At 37.8% G+C, this 27,626-nt stretch overlaps 3 protein-coding genes and 2 non-coding genes across 9 annotated transcripts; 1 reads left to right on the top strand and 4 right to left on the bottom strand.

Annotated features, from left to right (window-relative positions):
• Window positions 1-958: 958 nt before the first annotated feature.
• On the top strand, window positions 959-3,744 carry LOC125585153 (glutathione S-transferase T3-like). Of its 5 annotated transcripts, none has more exons than XM_048753736.1 (4): window positions 1,187-1,709; window positions 1,941-2,036; window positions 2,522-3,367; window positions 3,530-3,744. In XM_048753736.1, the coding sequence occupies exons 2-3, from the start codon at window positions 1,983-1,985 to the stop codon at window positions 3,365-3,367; spliced, it is 900 nt and encodes a 299-aa protein (XP_048609693.1). In that variant the 5' UTR covers window positions 1,187-1,709; window positions 1,941-1,982; the 3' UTR covers window positions 3,530-3,744. The 5 variants fall into 5 exon arrangements, 3 of the variants coding, with proteins under 3 accessions (XP_048609693.1, XP_048609691.1, XP_048609692.1); XR_007322077.1 differs by having other exon boundaries at window positions 1,188-1,709; window positions 2,646-3,367; XR_007322076.1 differs by lacking the exon at window positions 2,522-3,367 and having other exon boundaries at window positions 959-1,709.
• Window positions 3,745-10,569: 6,825 nt separating this feature from the next.
• LOC125586494 lies at window positions 10,570-10,764 on the bottom strand. Its single transcript, XR_007323022.1, has one exon. It is a non-coding gene; the product is annotated as a U2 spliceosomal RNA (small nuclear RNA).
• Window positions 10,765-11,832: 1,068 nt separating this feature from the next.
• Window positions 11,833-12,822, bottom strand: LOC106390863 (serine/threonine-protein kinase ZRK1-like). The gene has a single exon (XM_013831402.3). It carries the CDS (start codon window positions 12,820-12,822, stop codon window positions 11,833-11,835), a length of 990 nt encoding a protein of 329 aa, XP_013686856.2.
• Window positions 12,823-19,424: 6,602 nt separating this feature from the next.
• Window positions 19,425-22,997, bottom strand: LOC106393336 (kinesin-like protein KIN-5B). Its single transcript, XM_048753738.1, has 4 exons — window positions 22,938-22,997; window positions 21,969-22,850; window positions 21,743-21,899; window positions 19,425-21,667 (listed from the first exon to the last, which is right to left on the bottom strand). Exons 2-4 carry the CDS (start codon window positions 22,154-22,156, stop codon window positions 21,548-21,550), a joined length of 465 nt encoding a protein of 154 aa, XP_048609695.1. The 5' UTR covers window positions 22,157-22,850; window positions 22,938-22,997; the 3' UTR covers window positions 19,425-21,547.
• Window positions 20,896-21,082, bottom strand: LOC125586497. The gene has a single exon (XR_007323025.1). It is a non-coding gene; the product is annotated as a U2 spliceosomal RNA (small nuclear RNA).
• Window positions 22,998-27,626: the final 4,629 nt, after the last annotated feature.

Raw genomic sequence — 27,626 nt, 5'->3', positions numbered from 1 at the left:
GTTTTGTTTTATCTTAAACTCATAATAAATTTATATAAGTCTTTGCTTACTTTCACAGTTTTTTTAATTCAAATATATTTAAATTACACCGATAAATTAAGAAGTGTAGTTTTAAAGTTATAATCTCCTTAATCCATAATTCCGCGCAGGACGCGGGTTATCACCTAGTATATCTTATATAAGAAGTCACAACCTTGATTCATGTGTGATATTTTAAAAAATAGACCTAATGGACCTATTGATAGAAAGTCATCTTACATTTAATCTATAATCTTATCATTTAAATTTTGGACCTACCATAAATTTTTATTGGGCTATCAATCATTGGATTTAAACAATAGATGATTCATTGGATTTATAGATAGTATAAATTAAATAGATATAATTTAATGTTGTAATACTATACCTCCATATGTTAATTATTTAAATATTTGTCGATGTTAACTTTTAAAATTATAAAGATTTTTTTTAAATAACAAAAATCATATTATCTAACAATGATTAATCTATACTACCTTAAACCAATGAAAACAAATTTTAAACTATATAGTTTATTTTAAAAATTAAACAAAAACTAAATGTTTAATTTTTAAAAAACTTTCTAAATTTGTGAAATGTTACAATATTTTTGAATATGACAATAAAAAAATATTTTACTAATCTTTATATATATAGTTACGATTTTTATAATGAAATAATAATCCGAAAATATATATATAGAAGAAGATACGAATACATGTAAAAGTTTGAAACAATCTATTCAATGAAAAAATATACCGTAAACTTATTGTGTTTTAAAAATTGATAGACACATATGTATTATAATATATACCAATTTAGAATTGAAAACTAAAATATTTATATAAAAATAATTGAAAAAAAAACCGTGCGGTTGTGCGGATCGAGATCCAGTGATCAGTTAATATGGCAATGAGTGGATCTCAAAGTATGTTAGACTAATCAACTTTCAATACCATTTCTTTTTATTTTTTTATTTTTTTTATTTATTTTCCTCCTAAGCGTCGTCGGGGTCAACCGGTCAAGTTGTAGTGTTTGCGACTTGAGTAGGATTAACCGGGTGCCTTAATGATGTCTCTAGGTTAATTAACATTAAAAATAAAAAGGAAAAAGTGATTTACGTTAGGGACGCCTCCTAATTAGGACTTGGAAGGAACGGTGACTTGGAGACAGGTGTCCTAGCCAGAGTGGGTAGAGGGTGTTTGAAACGGTGTTGTCTCTTTCTCTCTGTGTCTCCTCTATTCTCTCTTTCTCTGGTTTCTCTCTCTCGACGGCGAAGTCTCTACACATCGGCGGCTCTCTGGCTTCTCCCTCTCTCTGGGTAGCTCTCGTCGGAGACCTAACCGTCGGTCTCTCTCGTTTCTCTGGATTCTCTCTCTCGACGGCGACTTCTCCTCTCTCTCGGTGTCTCTCTGATTTCTCTGTATCTCTCAGTCGGTGGCTCTCGACAGCGACATCTCTCTCGGTGGCTCTCCTGGACGGCGACGGACCTCCCTCTCGGCGGCTCTCCTCGAATCAAACGGTAAATCAATTGTTTTTGTGTTCAATTTTGCATGTCTTTAGATTCTGCTTGTTGTTATTCTGATCAAGTTGCATGTCTTTTGATTGGTTTGTCCGTTTGATTATGTCTCTTGGTGGTTCTCTGCGACGGTGAGGGACATCAAGCTCGGTGGCTCTCCTCCAATGGAAAGGTAAAGCTCTGATTCATGTTCTTCAAGTTTTAGAAAATTGATTTGGTTGTGGTGCTCGATTCTGTGTGTAGATTTTTTTGTAGTGTGCGATTCTGTCTCTTGATTAAATTTTTTTTCCTTTCTTTGTTGCCAGAGATAGATGGATCAAGTTCGATTTATTTGTTTTGCAAGTTTGTTTCTTCAAGTTTGTTTGTGGCTGTTGACTAATTTTTCTGTGTCTTTGTTTGTCAGATGGATGGATCAAAATGCTTTTGATTTGTGTCTGAAACTCGAATGATCAAGAGAAGTAACCAAGTTCATCGAACAAAGGAGAAGGATTTTATTCAGGTTAGCGTTCTGTCCTTGTTCTGTCTAGAATCGATTTAGTTTCTGCTTTGAATTGTTATTAATGTTATGGTAGAATCGAGGGTAATTAGGTTGTGGTTAGGTATAAATCAATGGTATAGTGTTGAATGTGGTAGATAGATGTCACCTCGGTTTGGTTGTGCATTGATACTTCTGTCTTTGTTCTGTGTTATTGTTACTCTTTGCTCTTGTCTTAATTATAATGTTTTAGCTTCTGCTGTTAATAGAATCGAGAGTAATTAATGTCATACTTATCGTTAGGTTGTAGTTAGATAGGAATCAATGGTGTAGTGATGAATGTGGTAGCTAGATGTCAACTCGGTGCTAAGGTTAAAGTCATTTTCTCCTCCTCTTTCTTGAATTCATTTCTAACCTTGTTCTGCTTCTCTCACTTCCTCACTCTTTCCTTCTCGTCTCACTTCCTCACTCTTTCCTTCTCCTATCTCTTACTTGCGCATGTTTTGGAGATGGATTCCAATCCATTTACGCAAACATCAAACTTTGTTGGGCTACTTTATAGCCAACAAAATATCTCCTTTGGTAACTATGAAGATAATGTCGATCTATCTTCATCTCAACTTCCTTCTCAAGGCGTGGATGATGTTGGTGAGCGTCGGGAACGAAGGAAGTGGACTCGCACAGATGATGTTGTGCTGATAAGCTCTTGGCTAAACACGAGCAAAGATCCAGTGGTTGGAAACGAGCAAAGATCAGGCGCATTCTGGAAGAGAATTGCAGCCTACTTTGCAGCAAGTCCCAAGCTTGCTGGCTGCGAAAAAATAGAGGCTTCTCACTGTAAGCAACGTTGGCACAGGATCAACGACTTGGTCTGCAAGTTCTGTGGATCGTACGAGGCGGCAACAAGGGAGAAAAGTAGTGGTTGCAATGAGAATGATGTCCTCAAAAGGGCTCATGAAATATTCTATATTAACCATATGAAGAAATTCACTTTAGAGCACGCTTGGAAGGAATTGAGTAACGATCAAAAGTGGTGTGAAGTTTCTACTGCTAAAAACGATGGTAAGAAAAGAAAGTGTGAAGACAATGAAGATTCACCCAGCCTTCAATCAACTGAAACCAAACGTCCCGCGGGTGTAAAGGCAGCAAAGGCCAGTGGGAAGAAGAGTGTGGAAAAGGAGCGTTCGCTTAATGAGTTTCACAATATATGGGACATTAAACAGAAGGATTTCGCACAGAAGGAAAGGTTGCACAAGCTGAGTCTACTTGACTCTCTTGTTGCAAGAAAAGAACCTCTAGCCGAGTATGAAGAAACCCTCAAAAAGAAACTCATCAGTGATTTAATGTTCAATTAGGTAAGTGTAAGTTCTCTGTTTCTTGGGCTTGTTAACTCTGTGTTTATTGTTCTTGGTAGAAATGCTTAAATGATGATTAGTTTAACTTTCTGTTTCTTAAGAAATGGTATAAATTCTTGGTATAATGTTAAAGTTTGACTTGTTAGCTGTCTTTACTTTCAGGTCAAGTGGAGCGTTGGGAGTGGAAGTATCACGGATTCTCTGTTTCTTGTGGTCTTGTTGTCGTCATGTACTTTTGGAGTCTTGTGTTCATGTAGTCTTGGAGTCTTGTGTCATGGACTTTTTTTCTTGTTTTGTTGTAGTACTTGTGTCACGGATTGTAGTTGTGCCAAATTATCTGATATCTATATAAAGTTATGTTGTAGTTGTGTAACAAACTCATATCTCATTCTCTCATTCTCAAAACAACGCATTATCTCTCATTCTCACCATACAAAGATCAAACCGTTTCATAATTTCTCATTCTTACCATACAAAGATCAAACCAACTCATTCTCTCCTTCTCATCGTTTACAAAATTTGTCAAACTCATTCACTCCTTCTCACCAAACTAGAAATCATTCAAACTCATTCTCCCCTTCGTCAACAAACAAGATAAATTTACAAAATGGCATCTTCTTCTCATAACACATTTGATGGATCAAATAATGATACTTTTGATCAATATTTTGATCAACAATTAGATCAACATTTTGAGCAAGCGTTCGAGAAATGTTCCATCGATTTTGGTGATCAAGAAGAACAGGGGAAAAAAAGAAAAAAAAGAATTTATATCGAAAGAAATCGTGAAGAATGCGATATACGTTTATGGAATGATTATTTCAGCGAAACTCCAACGTATCCTCCAAATCTATTCAGACGACGCTTTCGAATGAACAAGACATTGTTCATGCACATTGTTACTCGACTGTCCAATGAAGTTGAATTCTTTCAACAAAAGAGAGATGGTCTCGGCAGGCGTAGTCTCTCTCCACTTCAAAAGTGTACAGCAGCCATTCGTGTCTTGGGATATGGTAGTGCGGCTGATGCGGTCGACGAATACCTCCGACTCGGTGAAACTACTACTCGGTCATGTTTGGAGAATTTTGTTGACGGAATAATTTCTTTATTCGGCGAAGAGTACCTGAGAAGACCTACACCTGCTGATCTTCAACGTCTACTTGATATTGGTGAGTATCGTGGATTTCCCGGGATGATAGGAAGCATCGATTGTATGCATTAGGAGTGGAAGAATTGTCCCACCGCTTGGAAAGGGCAATATTCTCGGGGTTCGGGTAAACCAACAATCGTTTTGGAGGCGGTTGCTTCGTATGATCTCTGGATATGGCATGCGTTTTTTGGACCACCAGGTACCTTAAATGATATCAATGTTCTTGATCGTTCACCTGTTTTTGATGACATAATAAATGGTCAAGCTCCACAAGTTACTTACTCTGTCAATGGAAGAGAGTATTATTTGGCTTACTATCTCACTGATGGTATTTATCCGAAATGTGCAACTTTTATCCAATCAATTTCATTACCACAAGGTCTGAAAGCAGTTTTATTTGCTCAACAACAAGAAGCTGTCCGAAAAGATGTCGAGCGTGCTTTTGGAGTCCTGCAAGCTCGCTTTACCATTGTTAGAAATCCAGCACTTTTTTTGGATAAAGTCAAAATTGAAAAGATTATGAAAGCTTGTATCATACTCCATAATATGATAGCAGAAGACGAACGAGATGGATACACTCAATTTGACATTTCAGAGTTCCAAGAAGCAGAAGACAACGGAAGTTCACATGTCGATTCCACATATTATACAGTCCCTACAAACATCGCCAATATGATGGGTGTTCGCACTAGAATTCGTGATAGACAAATGCATCAACAGCTGAAAAATGATTTGGTCGAACATATATGGCGTAAATTTGGACGTGATGAAGACAACAACTGAACTACGATGGTTCTTTCAAATTATTCTCGTTTCATGTTTCATGTTTTTTCATCTTTGTTTCATCTTTGTTTCATGTTTTTATTTTCAAATCAATGTTTAAAATGTTATATTCATGTTTTATTTAAGAAATAATTTTTTTTTATATATATTAATTTTTAATTTTTAAGAACCCTAAATTAAGAGACTAGCATTGTACCACATTTAATTGGGCCGTCTTTTAACTAAGTCTGTTAGCCCACAATTACTATTAAATATTAGTTAAGATATTTTTAATGGGGCTCAGGGTTAATCCTGCTCTTACGTAGCGATTGTGCAAATAGTCAACTACGTCAACAAGTACATTGATTTGACGTATTGTACTAAATAAAAATATAAAATTATGCAAATAAACAAATGATCACAGTGTTGACAGTCGAGATAGCCTGCACTGAAATGCTTTATGTGCACCAATATTGACACAATATATTTTTCCTTTTGCATATTACCAGTAAAACATTTTTTAATTAATTAGTTCTGCCTGACACGGATTGAACTATCAGCAAATGTGGACCCAAAAATGTAAGTCAGTGGTTGGAATATTCAACCAAGGGACTGGGAAAAAGTTTGAAATCAGTTTGTTGGTTTTTCTCGCTAGAAGACAAAGCTTTCTTTCCCTCTAGTACTTGTCTCCTGAACCTAATCGTATGTATCTTTGACCAGGTGAAAGGTGTTAAGAGTGGTATGGTTTAGTAAGGTCTACTAAACCAAACCGAGACTCGGGTTGTTAAGGTTGTTGAGATAAGTACAATGTATTAGAAGATAAAGATGCACGGTAGATGTAGATAAAGTAGAATCTCCTTGTAAAGATACGAAGGTCGAGTATATGTATCCAACGTGATCAATGAGATCCACACACAGTTTACTAAATACAGTTTCTCTCTGAGTTTACATGGTATCAAAGCGGGCCCAACATTTCCATATTCATCTCCTCAGGAAACATCTTGATCATGATCAGAAGAAAAGCTTCGGGGAGGATTTGTTATACCATTGCATCAAGCAATGAGCCATTGAGAAGTGTGCTACCGTTGTCCAACGACCCTCTGTTTCCTCGGAGATCAGTAAAGGAAATGCTTTTGCAGTCTTAAAATGTTAATGGCAATCAAAGTTGCCTCCTCATGAAAATATTATACGAGGCCTAAGTAGGTCCATATCTTTCAGTTAACAAGTTTGAAGTTCACCCTTTTGCATATGGAGTCTGAATGATCAACACCAAAATTTCATGTGGTTTCAGATTTATAGCGTAATCCTTGATAAACAATATCAACAAGAATCATTTTTAAGCAAGTTTTCAAAACTCTGCTTCCTGCTTTCTGATCTAATCAGTGCTAAGATCATCACTTGTTAAGTAGTTCAACATCAAGCTTTTCTGAAAATGAGAAACATCTCACATGTTCTGCCTGCTTTCAGAACCCAAAGATAAATTTATGTACCCTAAAAGCTCTTTCTTAATCAAGATGAAAGTTTTACTCAAGAATCAAATGTTACATAGTATTAAAGGTAAGAAATGAGACAGCAATACACAATACACAACTAAAGTATGAGCATAATCTCAAACTTCCTGTCTGAACATCCTCAGAATTTGAACTTTTTAACAATCTAGTGATGCTTGCTAAGCTTAATCTCTTTTGCAACCAAGATCATCTTAGGCCTGTCCTCAGTCCTCTCCTCGCAGCATCCGAGTGCCAGGTCGAGAATCTGACCAGGCCTCATGTCAGTTCGAATCACCCCCGAATTCAACAGGTTCTCCTCTCTGCTGCAGATCCTTCACATGTACGAGAATATTAGTATCAAAAACCAAGTGCCCATCTGAATCATCCAGAAGTGATGGTTTTCCCATCAGAAGAATCAACATAAGGATTCCAAAACTGTACACATCTGAATATTCTGACAGAATTCCCGTCAAGTGATAAATAGGATCAACGTATTCGTTAATTCCCACTACCAGCTCTTTCATCCACGACTTACCCTCAGGGAGTGTCACCTTCACAGCTCTTGTAAGCTTTATGCTTCATCCATTGGACAGAAAATATATGAAACCTCCATGTAGCTTGGTCTGGAGGATGCTCTATCCACTGAACAAGAGCTTTGCAGAAAACGTTGCAGGTGTCTTTTAATTTCTTCTTCGCTATATCAACGACCAACCATGGAAAGAACTTCGCTGTTTTCAGCCATGTCCACAACAGTACAGACCTGTTACTCAGAGCCTTGTAAAACTGTTCTGGAGGGTACCATTTCCACTGCCTAAGGACTCCGAAGAAGCCACAGTCCCTTCTTTGTTGTGTTAAGAAAACACCAAGCAAAAGTCTGCAAACTGAATTGAGCTCACCCTGGAATGTAGCAGCTGATACCCCAATATTAGAGTAAGAGCCGTAACGTGAGTCATAACAAACTTCCGTGGAGATCTCTGTCATCTTCTTCTCAGAAACCAGACTGTCTCGTTTGCTCAAAAACACTTACACTAGAGTTCATTAACAATATCACACAACTTCTGTCTTGTCTTGTAACACAACTTGATGAGTCATGTTCCATCCCTCTAGAATAATGAAACTCTTCTTCTTCTTGGGATAAATGCATAGCAGTTAACAGAGAAAAACCTCTACATTCCTGGATATGTAAGAGATGAAGCAACCATTTCTGCGCAAGTACCAGAGCGTGTGAATCAGTAACAATCACAGTCTTGTTCTTCACAATCATATACATGACTTTGACTTCAAAGACCATCTCTTGCACTAAGCTCGTCAATCTACCGTAAGCGTAACCTTTCTCTACCTCTTTCCACTGATCATGTTCAGTAACTACTCCACCAGGTTCCCATACTCTTGGACTGTGATCAACGAGAATGATCATCTGCTCCTTACACTTCCAGTCATAGCTCTCAAACTCAATCAACGCTGCTAAGTTAAAATCAGTGCATACCTGAATCTTTAACGTCGATTGATTACTCCATTCTCGAGTTTCCTTCGCCAAATGAGTCTTTGTAGTTAACCCCAACACTTCATCATGACTGAGGTACGGCTCTAAACATTCAAGAGAAACTCCAATCCCAAGAGCAGTAGTCACGATCTCCTCTTGAAACCGAGCATCCATATCTCCAAAAGGCCTTGAGAATATCTTCACATCAAGCTTTATCATCATTGAACACACCAACTCTATCATGTGAAGCCATCTCATCATTCTCATAGTTGCAGAGCCTACAACTATTAGAACACATGATTTCCTCATCTCTTGGATAACCGTATCGTCAAAGCTAATATCAAACGGAGGCGTTACGATCGCAAGAGCACACATAGCTGTTAATCCTCCACGAACAAGCAGTGACATAAGCTTCTGATACTTAAAACCATAAACTGCTAGCTTAACCCATACTTCTAGATTAAGATCAGGAAGTACCTTGAAGCTCATCTTTTCATTCACCATCCAAGTCTGGGTTTCTTCTGCCGAGAACACCTCCAAAGTATTATGTAAACAAGTCTCATGAGTTTTGGCGTTTAACTTTAGCACTACACCATGCTTGAGGTACTTGTCTGAGCAGTTCCACGGTGCTTGCTTGCCTACAGACCCACCTGGCTCCCATACAAGATGAGCCTTTTGATACGGACAAGCTTGGCTTAATATTTTCTTAGGCAATACATATATGTCCTTGACACGATGCATTTGATGAGAAAACAAGATATCAACTCCATGATCAACGCGAAACTCACATAAGTTCAGACCAATACATGACTGCAATTTATCGTTCTTCAGCTTGTCTGGCCCAGAAAATTGTACCTGGCCATGTAAAACTGCTTCAGTCTGAAGCATCTGTCGATCTGTCTTGACCAGACATCCACCTGGTTCCCATATACGATCAGCCTTTAGAGTATGTTCGCCCACCATGTGTCGATCTTATTACCAAGAGAGAAACTCATGTTATCATCTACATCACTTTTGTTTTGTTCTTATTTCTGTCCTGCAACATCAAAGATCTGCAAATCTGAAGTGAAACTCTCCAGCGATTCATAGAAAGAATCTGGCTTCATCACAGTTTTGGTAACAAACTCATCAGATTCGACCAAGCTTTCTTCAAGGATGAGCTCGTCGTTGTCTCAGTCACGAGAATCTTCACTCCTTTGTGCTTCAAATTATGATGACCAGGTGTATCTCGATCATCACAAAATATGCATAACCCATTTGACACCCGGTCATAAACTTCCTCACATGAATATTTCAGAGGCATCTTGCGTTGAGCAGCCATGGAAACCGATTTGCCGAGGATGGACGGCTCTGAGACAGGAAAACCAGTAATGATAGATAAACCCAATCCAGAGGTTCACCGAGAACCCCGTAGATCGGAGAATCAAAGCCTAGAGGATGACCACGAAGGAAGAAGGATCAACCCGAAGAGCAAAGATTCTTAATGGTGGATGATGAACAGAGATGGTTTAGAAGATTGTTTTAATGTTTTATTGATTTCCCATAAATGAGAAAGATATTACATATAGTGTTTTTGTAAACCAAAAGACTAAACCATAAAGCTAAATCAAAATGCATAAAGACAATAATTAAACCAATGTCTAGTAAACCGGATAGCTAATAGATATTCCTGTCACACGACAACACTTTCCCTTTGAACCATCCTCGATAAATTATCTCCACACAAGCATTTTTCTGTGCTGAAATCAGAAGATGGATTGCTTGATGAACAAGACAACGAAGAAGAAAAAAACTCAGAAACAAATCAACGGCTATTGTTCCTTAAGACACAGGTCACCTTAGAAAATTTCATCAAGTTTTGCATGGCAAATCAAATCCAATCAAAACTTTATCTGCAAACCAAATCATCTAATCATAGTCCACCAACAACTTCAGCGAGAGCAGTCACATGTTTCTTTGGGAGTGTTTATGTACAAAACAGAGGTGTTCTCGAGAACCAGGCATTTCCTAATCAAAAGATCCATAAGGAATTTATACACATCTAATATGTTAGAACAGATCTTTCCCGATAGAGCGGTCTCATCAATGGTGAGTGATCACAAGAACTTCCTCAAATTGTTAGGATACTGTTTTGAATTTGAATATCCAATATTAGTCTGCGAGTATGCTGAACGTGTACATTAAAACAGTCGAAGTTGGGAATGCTACTTCTTTCAAAAGAATTACCACTTCTACAAAGCTAAGTGGTTGTCTATCTATGTCTCACTTCAACACACCAATTGACAAAAGGTATTGGTTAAGAGTTGAACTTTGTTTGGCGGGTTAAACCAGCCCATGCAATAGTGCAACGCAAAGGCGACTCATTAAAACCCAGATAGCAAGCTATCTTTACGGACTTTCTCCCTTGAAAAATAGAGTTAATATCTTGTGGACAGATAGCCCACATATCAGATATTAAACTGATAAGAACACATACTACACTTGATCTTAGCCAAAAGGCCGAGAAAAGTATGAAGCTTATAACCAATGCATCTCTGTCTTACCGATGTGGGATGTTAGAAGTTTCCTTCTGTAGTGCCTATAAGCCATAAGAAATAACAAAACAATGACGTGCTAGACTACAAATAAAAATTTAAACTGTTGCAATTGGTCACAGAAACTTCACAAAACCTAGAAGAATAAAATGGAAACTTTGAAAAGTCAAACAAAAGATTTTGTTCACTCTTTCTCCTCCAACAGTTTAATTTACATATATATTTATGGGTGTCTCTAGTGAGACTGTTGTTAAAAAAAGCTTTATTGCCTCTTAAGACGCTAAATACAGTTTTCTCTAACAACATATTCATTAAAATCCTTACAGCTAAATATAATCACTTTGATAATTAAGACTTGGTTGTTTCAATGTAACAAGAGCTTCACCATAGTCCCAACACTTCCCTAAGAAGCTCATATCTTACATTCGCTACCATTTTACCTACTTGCTCATTTTGCTGCTTCAGCTTCTCATTGTGTCCCGAACTTAGTGATACATACACTTTGTCAATAACAAACGTAAGAGGAGAATCCAGCTCATCAAGCTCCTCGTCGCTAGCGTATCCTTTTCTTTGTATCACAGACGCATTCCTCGACATTCTATAGATGTCTCCTCCTACCTCTGCAATTTTCTCTGCTACATTAAACTCCTTGGCGACATCAATCATTTTTGGCCTCTTATCCACACTCTTCGCGCAGAATCTGAACGCAAACTTGTTCACTTGAGATCTTTCAGACTTGAGATAGTTACCCTATATAGTCTTTCTTGATTAAAATGAAGTTTTGCTCATGAATCAGAGACTATAAAAACAGTTTTAATAATAACAATTTGAAGTAAGTTCTCGAAACTATGCTTGCTAGTATCCTTACTTAGTCTTTAGGTTCACTTTCAGAACCTCAGAGAAAGATTTATGTACCCTCAAAACTCTTTCTTAATCAAAATGAAAGTCTTATTAGAAAATCATATACTGAAAGAAATCCAGCAATACACAACCCTACTATGTATGAGCATAATCTCAAATATTAATTTTGAGCATCCTCATAACAATTAAGTGATCCATTTTTCTATTAGCTTAATCTGTTTTGCCACCGTGATCATCTTTGGCCTGTCTTCATTCCTCTTCTCGCAGCATCTCATTGCCAGGTCAAGAAACATTTTCATCTGACAAGGCCTCATGTCGTTGGAATCGCCCCCGAACGCAACAGGTTCTCCTCTCTCCTGCAGATCCTCAACATGTTCAAGAATATTACAAAGAACACCACTAGATGCAACAAAAAGTGGTTCTCTTCCCATAAGAAGAACCAACATAAAGATTCCAAAACTGTACACATCTGAATATTCTGTCACTATGCCCGTCCTGGCATAAATAGGATCTATGTATCCGATTATTCCAGTCACCCTATCTTCAATCCACGATTTACCTTCAGGAAGTGTTACGGCAACCGTTAAATCAGTGAGCTTAGCAGTCCCATTCTTATCCAAGAAAACATTTTTTGCACATATATCTCTGTGTATAATGATTCTAGGGAAGGCAGAGTGAAGATAAGTTATAGCAGTCGCAATCTCCTTCGCTATCTTCAATCGTACATTCCAAGGCAGCAACGGCCCGTCCTCCGAACCAAGACTTCCTCGCTCATTCACGGCTATATATTCTAGGTCTTCAAATACCATTATCGGACGAGGAAATTCGAGACAGCAACCAATGAGTTTGAGGAAACCACTGTGATTACTTACCCGAGCAGACAAGGCTATGTCGTTGTAAACATTCGCTTCTTCTGCACGGACCACATACTCTGAAAATCTCTTGATCACGTAAGATCTGCCTTCGATAACGCCCTTGTACAAGGTGAACCAAAATGAATTAGGGAGGGCAGACATGGGATCGAAGTGATCTGTGGCCTTGGACATTTGATCGGAAGAGAACATTCTTATAGGGTTTGACATGCCATTACAGTCTGCTATGAGTTGTTGAAGAAACATACTTCCACTTTTGAGGAAGCATTTTCTCGCCTTCTTCTTCCTTCTCCAAAATTCCATCTCCCTTGTGAATGATAGACTCTTAGTTTCCTTTTTCTTCTGATGAGAAAAAAAAATGAGGATGGTTCAAAGGAAAAGTTTTGTATGGTAAAGAGTCAAGTCAAAAGGAAATAAATGAATATTTAGAGTCTATATGTTTCGTATTGGATGTTGATTATTCAACATATGTTAACAAAATTTACTTCTATATGTTATGAATGATGAATGTCAAGAATACACTCAAGTCAATTTTCGTGTGTATGAATATTACGTGGAGTCCGCGTCACTATGCACGCACAGTAAATCCTACTTTTTCATTTCTATATAAACGGTCGTTTCGATCAATTGTAATACATCATCCTTTCTTCTTCTTATAACACATTCTCTTTCATTATCAGTGTTATCTTCTTTCTACGGGTATAAAATTTTGTCATATTTAAAAGTTCTTGATACTATAAAATTATAAGTTATTTTATAACACGTTATCAGCACGATCAATCTGCGATTCGGTAAAATTTATATGTATCATATTTACTCTGCTATAATGGCCGGTATACCGCCTATATTATTTATATGTATCATATTTACTCTGCTATAATGGTTGGTATACCGCCTATATTATTATTAATAATTTTATAGTGGTTGTTTTAATTATTATTATTTATATATGTTAATGCGGGCGGTATGTCGCCTCGTTAATAAACTTTGATCGTTAATTACACTATAATTATTGGCTTGGCTGTGCCGCCGCATAATTTATTTAATGTTATAATTTTTATATCCCCATAATATGATTGATATTTGTTTGTTTATTATATTATGGTTATTATATAAATGTGTGGTCACCTATATCAAATATTATGAAATTTACGGAATTTGGTTGACTGATTATTACAGTATTATCAGATTGATTTTTGGTTCATGCGATTTAATCCCAACGGTCACAAAGAAAAATTTTCAAAATTTTTACCTTTTTCAACGGCTATTAACAATGTTTTTCATCTATAAATACACTCATACTTCACTCATGTACTTCATCCAAAACATTTCATCTTCTCTCAAATATTTTCAAATCGCTTCATTCTGGTTTTTCATTGCAAGAAAGATGATTCGCATATTTTTGGTTTTATGTGCAATTTTAATTTTTGCTTCTATGTACGTTCTTTTTATTGGAGAATTTGCTCATGAAGAACTTACGCTTAATGTCGGTTTACTTTTCTATGTGTTGTTTCTCCTTGTAATTGCATGTATTATTAATATAAATGGTTCGTTTTAAAATTACGAAATTCTAATAAAATATATTATTTTATGTTTTAGAAATACAAATGGCAAACATCGAGAAACTTCAGCTCCCGACTCTGAAAATTACATCGGATGGGTCAAAAATGTGAAACCTTACCTTGTAATGAAAAAGATAACCAAAACGATAAAAATCGGTAACAAATCGCCACCCGAGCATATAGCCGAAGCGATAATCTTCCTGAAGAAACATTTAGATGAGAATCTAACGCACGACTATGCAAGCGTAGAAGACCCAGCTGAATTGTGGCAAGCTTTAAAAGTAAGGTTTGATAACCAGAGAGAAGTCAACCTCCCTCACGCTCTAGAAGAGTGGAAAAATCTGAGGTTCCAAAATTTTCAAAAGGTTGAGGATTACAATTTTGCTGTCCTGAGGATAGTTTCACTCTTGAAATATTGTGGTAACCCTGTCTCTGAGACAGAAATGATGAATAAAACATACAATACTTTCCACAAACAGCTTCACTTCTTGCCCAAAATTTACAGAAAATGCGGGTACACGAGATTTTCTGAATTGATGGTTGCGCTCATGTTGGCTGAAAATAACAATGAGCTCCTGATCAAAAACCACAATTCCCGACCTACGGGAGCCAAAGCATTTCCTGAAGTGAATGCTATGGCGATAGAAAATTCGGAAATGAGAAACTAGACCAACCGAGGTCATGGTCGCCGTTTCAATAACAAACGTGGAAAAACTTACAATCCCAAATGGAAGGGATCTAACAAGTGGGTTAGATCCGAACAAGTTTCTAAGGGTAAAGAAACTCAAGAGGATATCACCCAGAAGCATGGGACAGTGTGTTACAGATGTGGTTGTAAAGGACATTGGTCCCGTACCTGTCGTACTCCTCCACACTTCCGTAAGTTATATCAAGAGTCCACGAAAGGCAAAGCTAAAGAAGTGAACCTCACTGAAAACTTTGAAGGGACATCGTACCTCGATGCCTCCGACTTCGCAAATGAACTGGACTATATTACTCCTGAAAAGAGCTGAAATGCTTATAATAAGACTATTGAATAGTTTCCAGTATTATCGTGTATAATTATTACATTTCCTGTTTTAAACAAATAGTGATGTTTTTAACGTCACCTTAGTGTATAATTATTGTGTGTTTCCTTATATGATTATTATATGAATGAATTTTATGTTTTCTTTTATTAATATTTATGAAAATTTCAGAAATGGATCAAAATGCTAATGGAGCAAAATCCAAGAAACGGATTCGTGAAATATGCATACCAGATAGTGGAAAAACGCACACTATTCTGAGATAAAAGAGATATTTCTCTAATATAAAACTGACAAGAATTGTCGTCAATACAATATCAGGTCATGCAGACGTGATTGAATGAACTGGTAAAGCAAACTTTACGTTGCCGAATGAAACAAAATTTTCCATAAATAATGCTCTATATTCTCCGAGTTCTGAAAGGAATTTGTTGAGTTTTAAAGACATATATCTTCACGGATATGATACTCAGTCTGCAACTGAGGATGGAAAGAAATACATGTATGTAACTTCTGAGTAATGTGGCAGAAAACACATATTGGAAAAGTCCCCAGAACTTCCTTCGGGGCTACACCATCCTTATATCGATGAGATCGAATCAAATCTTGTAGTAAAACGGAACCCAGAAGAGTTCACATTATGGCATGATCGCCTCGGCCATCTAGGCACTACAATGATGCGTAAAATCATAGAAAGTTCACATGGTCATTCACTAAAAATCCAGGAGATTTCTCAAAAGAATAAAATAACATGTGTTGCATGTTCTCTAGGAAAATTGATCGTAAGGCCATCGCCAACCAAAATCGATAAAGAATCACCAAAGTTCCTTGAAAGAATTCAAGGTGATATATGTGGACCTATACACCCACCTTGTGGACCATTCCACTATTTTATGGTATTAATTGACGCATTCAGTAGATGGTCACACGTTTGTCTATTATGATCTCGAAATGTGGCATTTGTGAGATTTCTAACTCAGATAATCAAACTGCGAGCACAGTTTCCTGATTATACTATTAAAAGAGTTAAACTAGACAACGCTGGTGAATTCACATCTCAAGCATTCAATGACTATTGTATGGTAATGGGAATTGAAGTTGAACATTTGGTTTCTCATGTTCATACGCAAAATGGTTTGGCTGAATCTTTAATTAAGCATATGCAATTGATTGCAAGACCATTGATCATGAGATCAAAACTTCCAACCTCTATATGGGGACATGCCATTTTGCATGCAGAAGCACTCATTCGGATCAGACCGAGTGCATACCATAAGTATTCCCCACTACAGTTAGCGTTTGGTCGAGAACCAAACATTTCCCACTTTAGAATCCTTGGTTGTGCGGTATAGCACCACCACAACGTACAAAAATGGGATCACAAAGAAGATTGAGAATATATGTTGGTTGTGATTCTCCATCAATTATACGATATCTAGAACCACAGATTGGTGACGTCTTCACGGCACGTTTCGCCGATTGTCATTTTGATGAGAAATTATTCCCAGTTCTAGGGGGAGAAAACAAAAATGTAGAAAATGATATCAAATGGAGTGTACCTTCATTACTATTTCTTGATCCTCCTACTAAAGAATCTGAACTAGAAGTTCGACGAATCATGCATTTACAGAGTATAGCTAATCAGCTACCTGATGCATTTGCGGATACCAAGACCGTAACTAAATCTCATATACCAGCCGTGAATGCTCCTGCTTGTATCAAAATATCAAATGATCAAGGAAAAGCAGACAATACACGAGAGTCTAAAACACGCTTGCAGCGTGGCAGGCCTATTGGTTCTAAGAATAAAAATCCTAGAAAACAGAAGGATGTCAAGATAAATGACACATCCAAAATAGCAGAAAGTATTTTGGAAGAAACAAATAATGAGGATACTGAGAAAGTTGAGCATCATGAGTCGGAAAGTAATCATGAAATTTTTATCAACTACATCCATAATAAGAAGATATGGAATAGAAATGAACATGATGATCTTGATGATGCTTTCTCATATATTGTATCAAGTGAAATAAATGAAGAAATCGATGATCCAGAACCAAGATCTGTCTATGAATGTCAAAAGAGACATGATTGGGAACAATGGAAAGATGCAATACAAGCCGAACTTGATTCGCTTAATAAACGAGAAGTATTTGGATCTATTGTACTCACACCTGCAGATGTGAGACCAGATGGGTACAAATGGGTTTTCGTTCGAAAGTGAAATGAGAAAAATGAGGTTACGAGATACAAAGCTTGTCTAGTGGCTCAAGGTTTTTCTCAAAGACCTGGAATCGATTATGAAGAAATGTATTCTCCAGTTATGGATGCAATCAAGTTTTGATTCCTGATGAGTCTCGCAGCTGATAAAAATCTAGAGATGCGTCTCATGGATGTTGTTACAGCTTATTTATATGGATCATTAGATAATGATATCTACATGAAAGTTCCTGATGGATTTAAAATGCCAGAAGCATTAAGTTCCAAACCTAAAGAGTTATGTGCAATAAAATTGCAAAGATCACTATATGGGTGAAAGCAATCTGGACGTATGTGGTATAATCGCCTCAGTGATCATTTAACAAAAGAAGGATATGTGAATGATCTTATATGCCCATGTGTTTTCATCAAGAAAACAATATCCGGATTTGTAATAATCGCGGTATATGTTGATGATCTTAACATTATCGGGACACAAAAGGAAATATAAAAGGCATCAGACTATCTCAAAGGAGAATTTGAGATGAAAGATCTTGAACAGATACAGTATTGTCTTGGCCTACAAATAGAACATTCACAAAATGGTATATTTGTGCATCAATCCACATACACTGAAAGAGTGTTGAAACGATTTAACATGGATAAATCAACTCCTCTTAGCACCCCGATGGTCGTTAGGTCACTTAATATTGAAAGTGATCCATTTCGACCACCTGAGGAGAAAGAAGAGATACTTGGTCCGGAAGTACCATATTTAAGTGTAATTAGAGCGTTGATGTACCTTGCAAATTGTACACGGCCTGATATATCATTTGCTGTGAATCTTTTGGCAAGATTCAGCTCATCTCCAACTCGAAGACATTGGAATGAGATTAAACATGTTTTTCGTTACCTCCAAGGGACCATTGATTTAGGCTTGTTTTATCCTAAAAGTTCAAAAGGTCAAATGGTTGGTTTTGCAGATGCAGAATATCTTTCAGATCCACACAAAGCCCGATCGCAAACAGGATACGTTTTCACGATCAGAGGCACTGCTATATTTTGGAGTTCTCAGAAACAAACGCTCGTGGCTACTTCTTCAAATCATGATGAGATCATTGCACTCCATGAAGCAAGTAGGGAATGTGTATGGCTAAGACAAATATGTCGACACATCTGTTCAAGCAGTGGGATTGACGAAAATACGGAGCCAACTATTCTATATGAAGATAACGCGGCATGTGTTTCTCAAACGAAAGAAGGATATATCAAAAGTGATAGAACAAAACATATACATCCGAAGTTCTTCTCATATACTCAAGAGCTCGAGAAGAAGAAAGAGATTGAAGTGAGATATGTCAGATCATGCGACAATGCAGCTGGCCTCTTCACAAAATCACTCCCGACTTCAGTATTCAGAAAACATGTCCATAACATTGGAATGCATCATCAGAAGGATCTATGATTGCTCATTCGAAGGGGAGCTTACGTAGTTGTACTCTTTTTACCTTACTATGGTTTTTCCCATTGGGTTTTCCTTGAAAGGTTTTTAACGAAGCAACAAAAAACGTTAAGCAAGAGACGATAGTGACATCGGTCTCCAAAGGGGAGTGTTATGAACTTGAATGATGAATGTCAAGAATACACGCACCGAAAATTGACATTTTCTTGTGTATGAATATTATGTGGAGTCCGCATCACTATGCACGTACAGTAAATCCTACTTTTTCAGTTTATCGTTTCGATCAATTGTAATACACCATCCCTTCTTCTTCTTATAACACATTATCTTTCATTATCAGTGTTACATTCTTCATGCGGCGGGTATATTTTATAATGCTATTCATTTTCCGATAAAACTTGAACCATCTTATATTTTCATTTAAAGAAATAAACTCCAGTTAAGTAAACATCACTTAAAAACTTTCTCTCTCTTATTTGCTCTCACATCTCTCTAGAAGCCTTCCCGTAAAAGCTTTGTTTTCCGGTAGCCGGCGGGCTTCTTTGCCGTCGGCAACCACCCGACCTTTTGTTTTTTGAACGTAGTCCGATCATGTATAAAAGTAGATCGGTTTATCTCCGACATGCTCCGGCTTTAGTTTTATCTTTTGCTTTCTTTAATCTTCGACTTGTTTCGGTTTTCTTCTGAAATATCGGCTTATCTTTTGTTACAACCTTCTAAGCCCTTAATTCTTTTCCGATTAGTTTTTGGAAATCATTCCAGTGTGATGTTAGGATCTATGTCTCTTCGGAATTGCTTGAATTTCAGTCACGGGAAAGTAAATCTCTGCTCGCTTTGTTAAGATCGACTAAGAGCAAAAGTTTTTCTCTGATTGTTTCTTCAAGTGATTAGGGTTATTCGTTTCCGTTCATGAAGACTCAGAGCATCTGGTCGTGTTTTGACGGAGCTTAGAGGAATGACCGACGCGAATGGCTTGTGGGATAAATTAATCCGACGCTGCAGCTGGTCAATCCGTTCATCTCACTTGGTGATTAACAGAAGGTGACCAACGAAAGCCAAGCTTGAACGCTTCTGGACAGTGACACAAAGTGGTTGTTTGCTCATGTCGGTGGCGTCCGATATCAGATATCTGAGAAGAGGCTAGAAGGAAGGAAGACACGTGTTACTTCTCGTCCATCCTTATCCATTGGTTTGTGGGCTTCGTAGGTTAATGGGCTTAAATTGTATAAGATATGTATCGAAAGCTTGTATTTCGTTGTATTTTTCTGGCCCATTTGCGGCTTTCGATAAAAAGATGCCAACAAAAAATGAAAAAAGTTTTTCTTTTTTTGGGTACTCATGTGTTGATCATAAGATGGATTGCTTGATAACAAGACAAAGAACAAATGTTACACTTGATCTTAGTCAAAAACCTGGAAAATGTACGATTTCTTAGTGGAGTTCCGGCTTTCTTTTTATAGCGTCAAGTTTATGACTAATGACTTTCTGTCTTACGATGTGGGACTCTTAGAAATATCCTTTTTTTTATTTTATTTCCAATGCCTTTTTCTTTCCCATTAGTTACAGAAGCTTCACAAACCTAGAAGAACGATGGAAACTTCACAAAAGTTTTTCAAACGCAGAAACAGGATGAACTAGGTTGTTCAAGGATTTGACGCTGGTTCCATTGAGTTCATACAAAACAGTCCTGAAATATTCAAGTGGGTTCATTCTTTCTCTTCCAATGGTTTTCCATCTCTTTTGCTACTTATCGGTTTCTCTGTGTGAGACTTTAGTTAAAAGAGTTTATTGCCACTTCAGACGCTGTATACGGGTTTTTCTCTAAGAGCATATTCATTAAAATCCTTACAGCAGTCATCAATGAGTGGTAATAAGAACTTCCTCAAATTGTTTTTTTTTTTTTTTTTTTGCTAAAATTTGGAACTTCCTCAAATTGTTAGGATGCTATTTTGAATTTGAAAATCCGGTCTTAGTTTGTGAGTACATTGCAACAGTTCAAGTTTGGGAATGTTACTGCCTTCTCAAGAACTACAACTTCTACAAAGCTTAGTGGATTTGTCTATCTTTGTATCACTTCCACACACCAATTGACAAAAGTTATCAGTTAAGAGTTAAACTTTGTTTGGTGGGTTGAGCCAAGGCGTGCAGTGGTGCAACGCATGGGCAACTCTTGAAAGCCCATCTTAGTGTAGTGGACTTTTTCCCAAAAATAATAAAGTTAATATCAAGCGTACCAGTGGCCCACATATCAGATATTAACTGATAAGAAAAGATACTACACTTGATCTCAGCCAAAAGGTCGAGAAAGGTATGATTTGCAACAAAGGCTCAGATTCCTTTTTATATGTGAAGTTTATAACCAATGCATCTCTATCTTACCGATGTGGGACATTAGAGCAAGTCCATTGGTTAGAGACCCGTATGGACTCTAATGAATAAATTAGTAATTAATTTTGTGATTTGAAAAGTTTAGAACTCTTGTTAGTGTAATTAATTTCTCATCGTCCAATGGGAGTTTCTTAAAAGTTTTTTTTTTTTTTGTAAGTTGAATTATTGGATTTCATAACATGAAAGAAAAGCATACATAGGCAATATACATAGGCAAAGAGAAATTGAATTGCAAGTTGTTGGTGTGAGCTTGGTTGTAGATGTTACTGAAAATGGTTGAAGCAGTATTGGAAATCTACTAGCTCATCTGATGATATACATGAGAAAGTAATGTGTGTAAACCTTTTCTATCCCTTGCCGCTATTACATCTGCATCCATTTTACAGCAGTTATAACAAATCTACATCTGATGATATACATGAGAAAGTAATGTGTAAACCTTCTTTCATTCTCTCAAGCTCCAAGTAAAGGTCTTTAAGCAACAAATCTTTAGATAACTTCTGGTTTGCCTGCAGAGAAACGTTAAGTTAGAAGGATGGAAATAAAAGGTATACTAATATAGCTAACTTGAGATATGATAGTACCTCAGGTTTGTTCTTAATGTTCTTGGCACGATAGGCATAATCCAAAGTGCTTAAAGTTTCTTCCAAGGAATGAGCAGATGGTGAGATTGTAGCAATGATACAAGTCTTTGTCTTCCCTCCTAGAGAGTCTCGTAAAAGCCTTGTCAGCTCACTATCCCTACAAAGACAAAGATCTACCGTTATACTCCAAGAACACACAAATGTTTTGTAGGACAAGGGCAAGTACCTGTAAGGTATATGGGAAGAATGTTCCACAAGCGCATTAATCACACGCCCCAGCGTAAGCAAGCTCTTCTTAATCTCCCCAGCTTCTCTCGCCCTACCATCCCTCGACCCTGACCGCAAAATATTCTCGGAGCCCGCTAGATCCACAAGGTTAAGCTTCCCACATTTGATCAACTCCTCATCTCCCATAGACTCTTCCTGACCGCAAAATATTCTCGGAGCCCGCTAGAGCGGCTGCTTCTTTTATTCAACAACGTATCCGCCGTGAGTCTTTTTGATGAGCCTCGTTGAAGAGCGTATATATCGTTAGCACTGTACACAACTTCTTCCTCGAGACCGCGTAGAACCACATAGCCTTTCTCGTCTTCCATCAGAGAAACAGGCTTCTTCTGCTTATCGTCAGAAGAAGATCTTGAAGAGTCTTCTTGAGCTAACAGGTCTGTGACTTCTTCGTTGTACAGCTCCAAGAATGTGACTTTCATACTGTAGTCAGCTTTTTGGGACTCGAGAGTTTCGAAAATGTGACGAACAGCTCTTGGAATCACTCCAGCCTCCGCAGGTAAATCCCCTCCCTAGACAACAACAACAACATAAATGAATCAAGTCACAAGAAAAATGATATACCATTTTAGGCATGCCGCCTTCCATGGTGTAAGTCTTCCCAGTTCCAGTCTGTCCATAGGCAAACACAGTGCAGCTGAAACCACAATTTCACATCACACAACTTTAGATACAAAATGCTAGAGATAGCTTCCTTGCAAAAAAAAAAAAAGATTGAAGCTACCTTTTTGTCAGATTGAGCAGCTTTGAGGAACCGTCTCATGAACACATACGGAGTAGGCAAAGAGAAATTGAATTGCAAGGTGTTGGCCATTAGCTTCTCCTGCAATACAAGGCAGAAACAGGTAAACCGAAACTGAAACTCAAACCATATTTTAGATTAATGATCAAGAGAGATATGATTACTCACCATATCCAGTACTTCTCTTCTAGTGTAAGCTTTATCAGAGATCAAGATGAGATCATCCACTACTGGAACTGAGACTTCCTCGTACTTGCCACTCGAAACGCACTTGAATCTCTTCACTTCACTTCGTTTCTCTCCGCACTCGTGCATATCAAACAGAGCAATCGCGATCATAACTCCACATTCCTCACTAGAATCAAATCCCAAAACAGAGTATCACAAATCTAAGATTGAGCCATAAGAAAACTCAAATCGACAAATCAAAAAAATTAAGACTTTAAGAGAGAGGTGAAAGCAGTACCATTTCTCAAAATTAAGCCCTTCCATCAGCAGCACGACGAACAGAGAAAGAAGAAGAGAGAAAGAAGAACCGACGAAAAAGAGCGAGAGATGGGAACTTTTTCTCCCTTTTGTCTTTAACGAATAGCCAATACAAAATGGCTGTGATTCTTAAAGTCCCATGTTCGACACCGGTTCTGTTCTTTTAATGCATTTTTGTTGTGAACGAAGGGTTTGAGACTGAATATTTCGTGTGTGTCTGTATATTATTACTCAACCAAAGTGTTTCTTTATATAGGGGTTACAAGGAATAGAGAAAAGGAAATTATCCAAAACCTAATACAACATGAAATAGGAAAAGATCTAAAACATAGAAAAGGAAAACATCATATATCTAATGTCGGCCAAAGGATAGGCCGACTCTCTCTCCTCAGCCGCCGACTCTCTCTCCTCTTGGACACGGCTGTGGTTGGGCCTGGTCGTGGCCTGATGGGCCATCTCTTCTTGTCTTGGTTAATGGCAATCCACAATGTTCATAACACTCCCCCTTGGATGTCATAACCATACAGGATTTGTAGTACGCTTAATGTTGCCTCATTAAAACCTTATCAGGAAAACCCAGTGGGACAAAACCATGATGAAGGAAAAAAAGTACAACACGCACTACTCCCCCTGATGTGAACCTCGGTGTAGGTTCTACATACTACGCATCTTGATGCGTGATCTATCATGTCTGTGTAGGAAGGGAGTAATCGGCCAGTTTCATTACTGCACCGTAATTAAGACCACTTAGACCTCTTAGGTCGTTTCTCATGTCCTTTGACACTGAGTGTCCCGTTTTAAGCATGTGTGTTAAGCAATGTGAACCACATTGTCCTCGGGAATCACATGTTTGTCTTTGCAAAACGTGTTTGCATCTGTCCATAGTCTAGATGTGACTGTCTACTTATCAAACTCCTTTACTTAGGTCGGACAGACCAAGTTCTTATGGAGAGCATACTAAATATGGTTTATCATTCGACCATGTTTCAATCTGGTCGATCTATGTCCAGGTCATAGACCTTGTCTATACATGTTCACTACTTGTTTCATGAGTGTTCAAGATCAATCATTGATGTGGCTCTTAGGCCGAACACACTCATGGATGTGGACATTGATTCCTTTGCCTTAGGTAATGCCATATGATGGCGTCTCATGACCTTAGTTGTTGTGGATCATATCACACGCTTAATATATATTGTTAGGTCATGGATCTTGACTCCATGGGCTTACAATACTTTTGGTATCCGACCGGGAAGGGTAGATCAAATATCTCCTATTATCCTCACGACAAAGTCTTGTGTAGGTTACACAGCAGCTGTAAACTATTATGCTATCCCGGATCCTTAAGGGATCTGATGTCGGGTTACAACCTGTTGGTTGATCTTTTATACTAGCCGTGATCAAAGGATATGAGTCGGACATCCTTGGTAGAAAGGACCGGATGCTTATAGCCTGAGGGCTGGACGCTTTTGGCCAGAGAGCCGGATGCTCTTAGCTGGTGTGTTGGACGTTTTTAGCCAGACACCCACATAGATTTCATTCTATATCTACTAACCTTCTTTAGGTTTAGTATAAGCACAAGGAATTTCTTTATAAATTCTCATATATATATGGACTGTTATTGGATTGTCTTTTACACAACTCCAAGATCAATGATCATGTCTGATCAATTTCTTTTATATACTTTATGCAGCTGCTTTTGCTTCAGTCTATGAATCAGCTTAGGAACAAAGCTGTTCTCTTATCTTATTTTATCCAGTGATCTATATGCTGCTTACTACATTTAGTGTATCTATTTTCTTTCTTATGACCAGACTTGGTTTAATATCGAAAATTTGTAGCAGCAATCACCACATAGGAGTTCATCTCCTTATAATCTGTTCCTTTGATCTCTGTGAGTACCTTGTGTAAACAAGCTATGATCTAATGCTATTAATATGAAGACATAGACACTCTAGGCCACGTGATCATGTGTCCTCTCTCACGGTTTCTTTATCTCACAAGATCCATCTATTTCACTGGTTTATCAGATGGCGTTTCTGTATATGTACATGGCCAATACGCTCATCTCTCTTTAGATACTTTGAACCTCCACGTTTATCTTTCTATTCTTTATAATCTTTATGATTCTATGATTGTATGATGAGTACTCATTCGTGGGTACATGATCCTCGCTTATGTTCAAGTGCTATTCTCTTTATGTATCTTTATACAAATGTGTGTGTCGACACTTTCATGTGATTCCACTATGTTCCAGACATGATCTGATCACTTTGAGATTTCATTATCCAGGACCTTTGTTACCTAGCAGCTTGGCGTCCCAAGACTACTTAGTTTGGTACCTTAGATGTGTAGCTGGCCAGCCTTTATCTCTATGTCTGGTATGGTTTCTCTTATCATGACTTCGGATCTGTCTATGCACCTTTTCTTTCTATCCGAGTTTCTTTACTCTTATGGAACACTTGGTCTATCTTGCATAGACTATATAGCAACTTGATTATGTCTCTTCTAGGACTTTAAATTTCGTTTGGTGCTAAGCTGGTTAGTCATTCTTTTTCGGGTCAGTGTCTGGCATTTCGATTAGCTTCTCAATTGGCTATCTTTATATTATCTTTCTTTGGACGTCTTATATCATAATGTATAGTCCGAGGATCTTGCCAAGACAATGATGGTTAAAAACCATTCTTATCATTCCTTTACTCTTTCTTTATCCAGCTTATAATCTTTCTCCTTTAATGTTTGGATAGTCGGATCCATTTGATCATGCAATCCGTACTTGGCCACTATTTTAATCACCCATGTTTTGGCTCAAGCTTTCTTTGAATTCGGGGAGAAAGTAATACTCCTATCCAACATATATTCCCAATCCTCTTCTGAGGTTCTGTTGCAGGCTGGGATTCAGGGTTGGCAAAATGGTTGATGGAAGCTTGATGGATCGACCAAAGATATGATCGGATGGGCGATAGGATGGAATGCAAGTTATGATCCTGAAAACAAATGCAAAAACAAATGAGATATGATTTCTAATATGATAAAACAAGATAAATAAAGATAAATAGGATGGAATTAGGCTGCTGATCGTGTGACACTCTCAGCCTAATCAGTTGATGATTGAAGTGGATTGAGATGGTGCTTTGCTTGCTGGATGTGTATCACTCTCAAGCTTGGCAAACGAATTGGAATGGAAGGATGGGGGGGTTGAGGACGCCACAAGACTCTATGGAAAGGAGCCTTGATAAGTCAAGGTGCTTTGGAGTTGCTTCACACAAACTCAAAAAACTTGAAACAATAGTTTTAAGAAAACTAGAAAACTGAATAATTCTTATTACTTTCAAAATGGGGTCATTTACAATGAAACAAAGACTAGAGCTTTATAGGCTCGACCAAGGACTCTCTAACAGTCATAAAATGACATAAGGAAAGAAATAAAATCAAAATAATAAACTTGGAAGCAAAGGAATTGATGGCTCCTTGAAAACTAGCCGTTGGAGGCTTAATGATGAGAATCTTGGCCAAATGAATGTAGATGGTGTCCTCCTTGTATCTGGACGGTTTGAGGGGGTAAGTGAGCTTCCTGGGAATCTTCTTAATGGTAGGTGCTGATGTCGTGCATAGACTGAAGGAAAAAGAGCTGTTGGAGTTTTAATGCTTGAGACTCCAAATAAGGCAGTTTGGTGATAATGGGGATCTTCTTATTCCTATGTGGGCTGGTGCATGGGATGAAGTTGTAGAACTCTTCTGGCTCATGTATAATTTCTCCTGGATGTCTTGGTTTTGTCTGGACGTCGTCTGGTTCTCCTGGTTGGATTGGAATTGCTTGGAATGGATCAAACCGAAAGATTGTCCAATCTTTCCATAAATAGCTCCGGTTGGGTTTAAGTGATTCTCCATTGAACCAACTGATCTTCTGGGTTCTGGTGCAGCAAAGGACTTCTGTAATACCTCCTGATTTGTTAAGATGATCTCCTGGTTCCCATAAATAGCTCTGGGTCGAACCAAGTTGAATTGGTTGAAGACTTTCCATAGATGACGTCGGTTTGGCCGGTTCTGGAGAATTGATCATAACTCCTAATTTCCGTGGCCATTTCTCCTGATCTTGGGCTTTCTGGAAAGCTGATAAACTCCTCTTGACTCCTATGATGGGCTTTTCTTCAGGCCGCTCCTTAATTGAGCTTGAATCTTCTTCTAAAGTCGGGTACTTGCAGATGGACGGGTTGAGAAACCTCTGAATTGTATAATTCATAACTTCTTGCTCCGTGAATATATTGGCCCAATTCCAATTGGACTGGACTCCTTCTTGAGTGTAGAATCCATAAAAATTAGACTCATGATTTAAACCCTCCTGGTTTGTAAGATATGGCATTTTTAGTG

Source organism: Brassica napus, chromosome C4 (assembly GCF_020379485.1).
Source record: "Brassica napus cultivar Da-Ae chromosome C4, Da-Ae, whole genome shotgun sequence".
Classification (NCBI taxonomy): Eukaryota; Viridiplantae; Streptophyta; class Magnoliopsida; order Brassicales; family Brassicaceae; genus Brassica; species Brassica napus.
The sequence above is the reverse complement of the archived record's forward strand: the minus strand, read 5'-3'. Positions and strand labels throughout refer to the sequence as shown.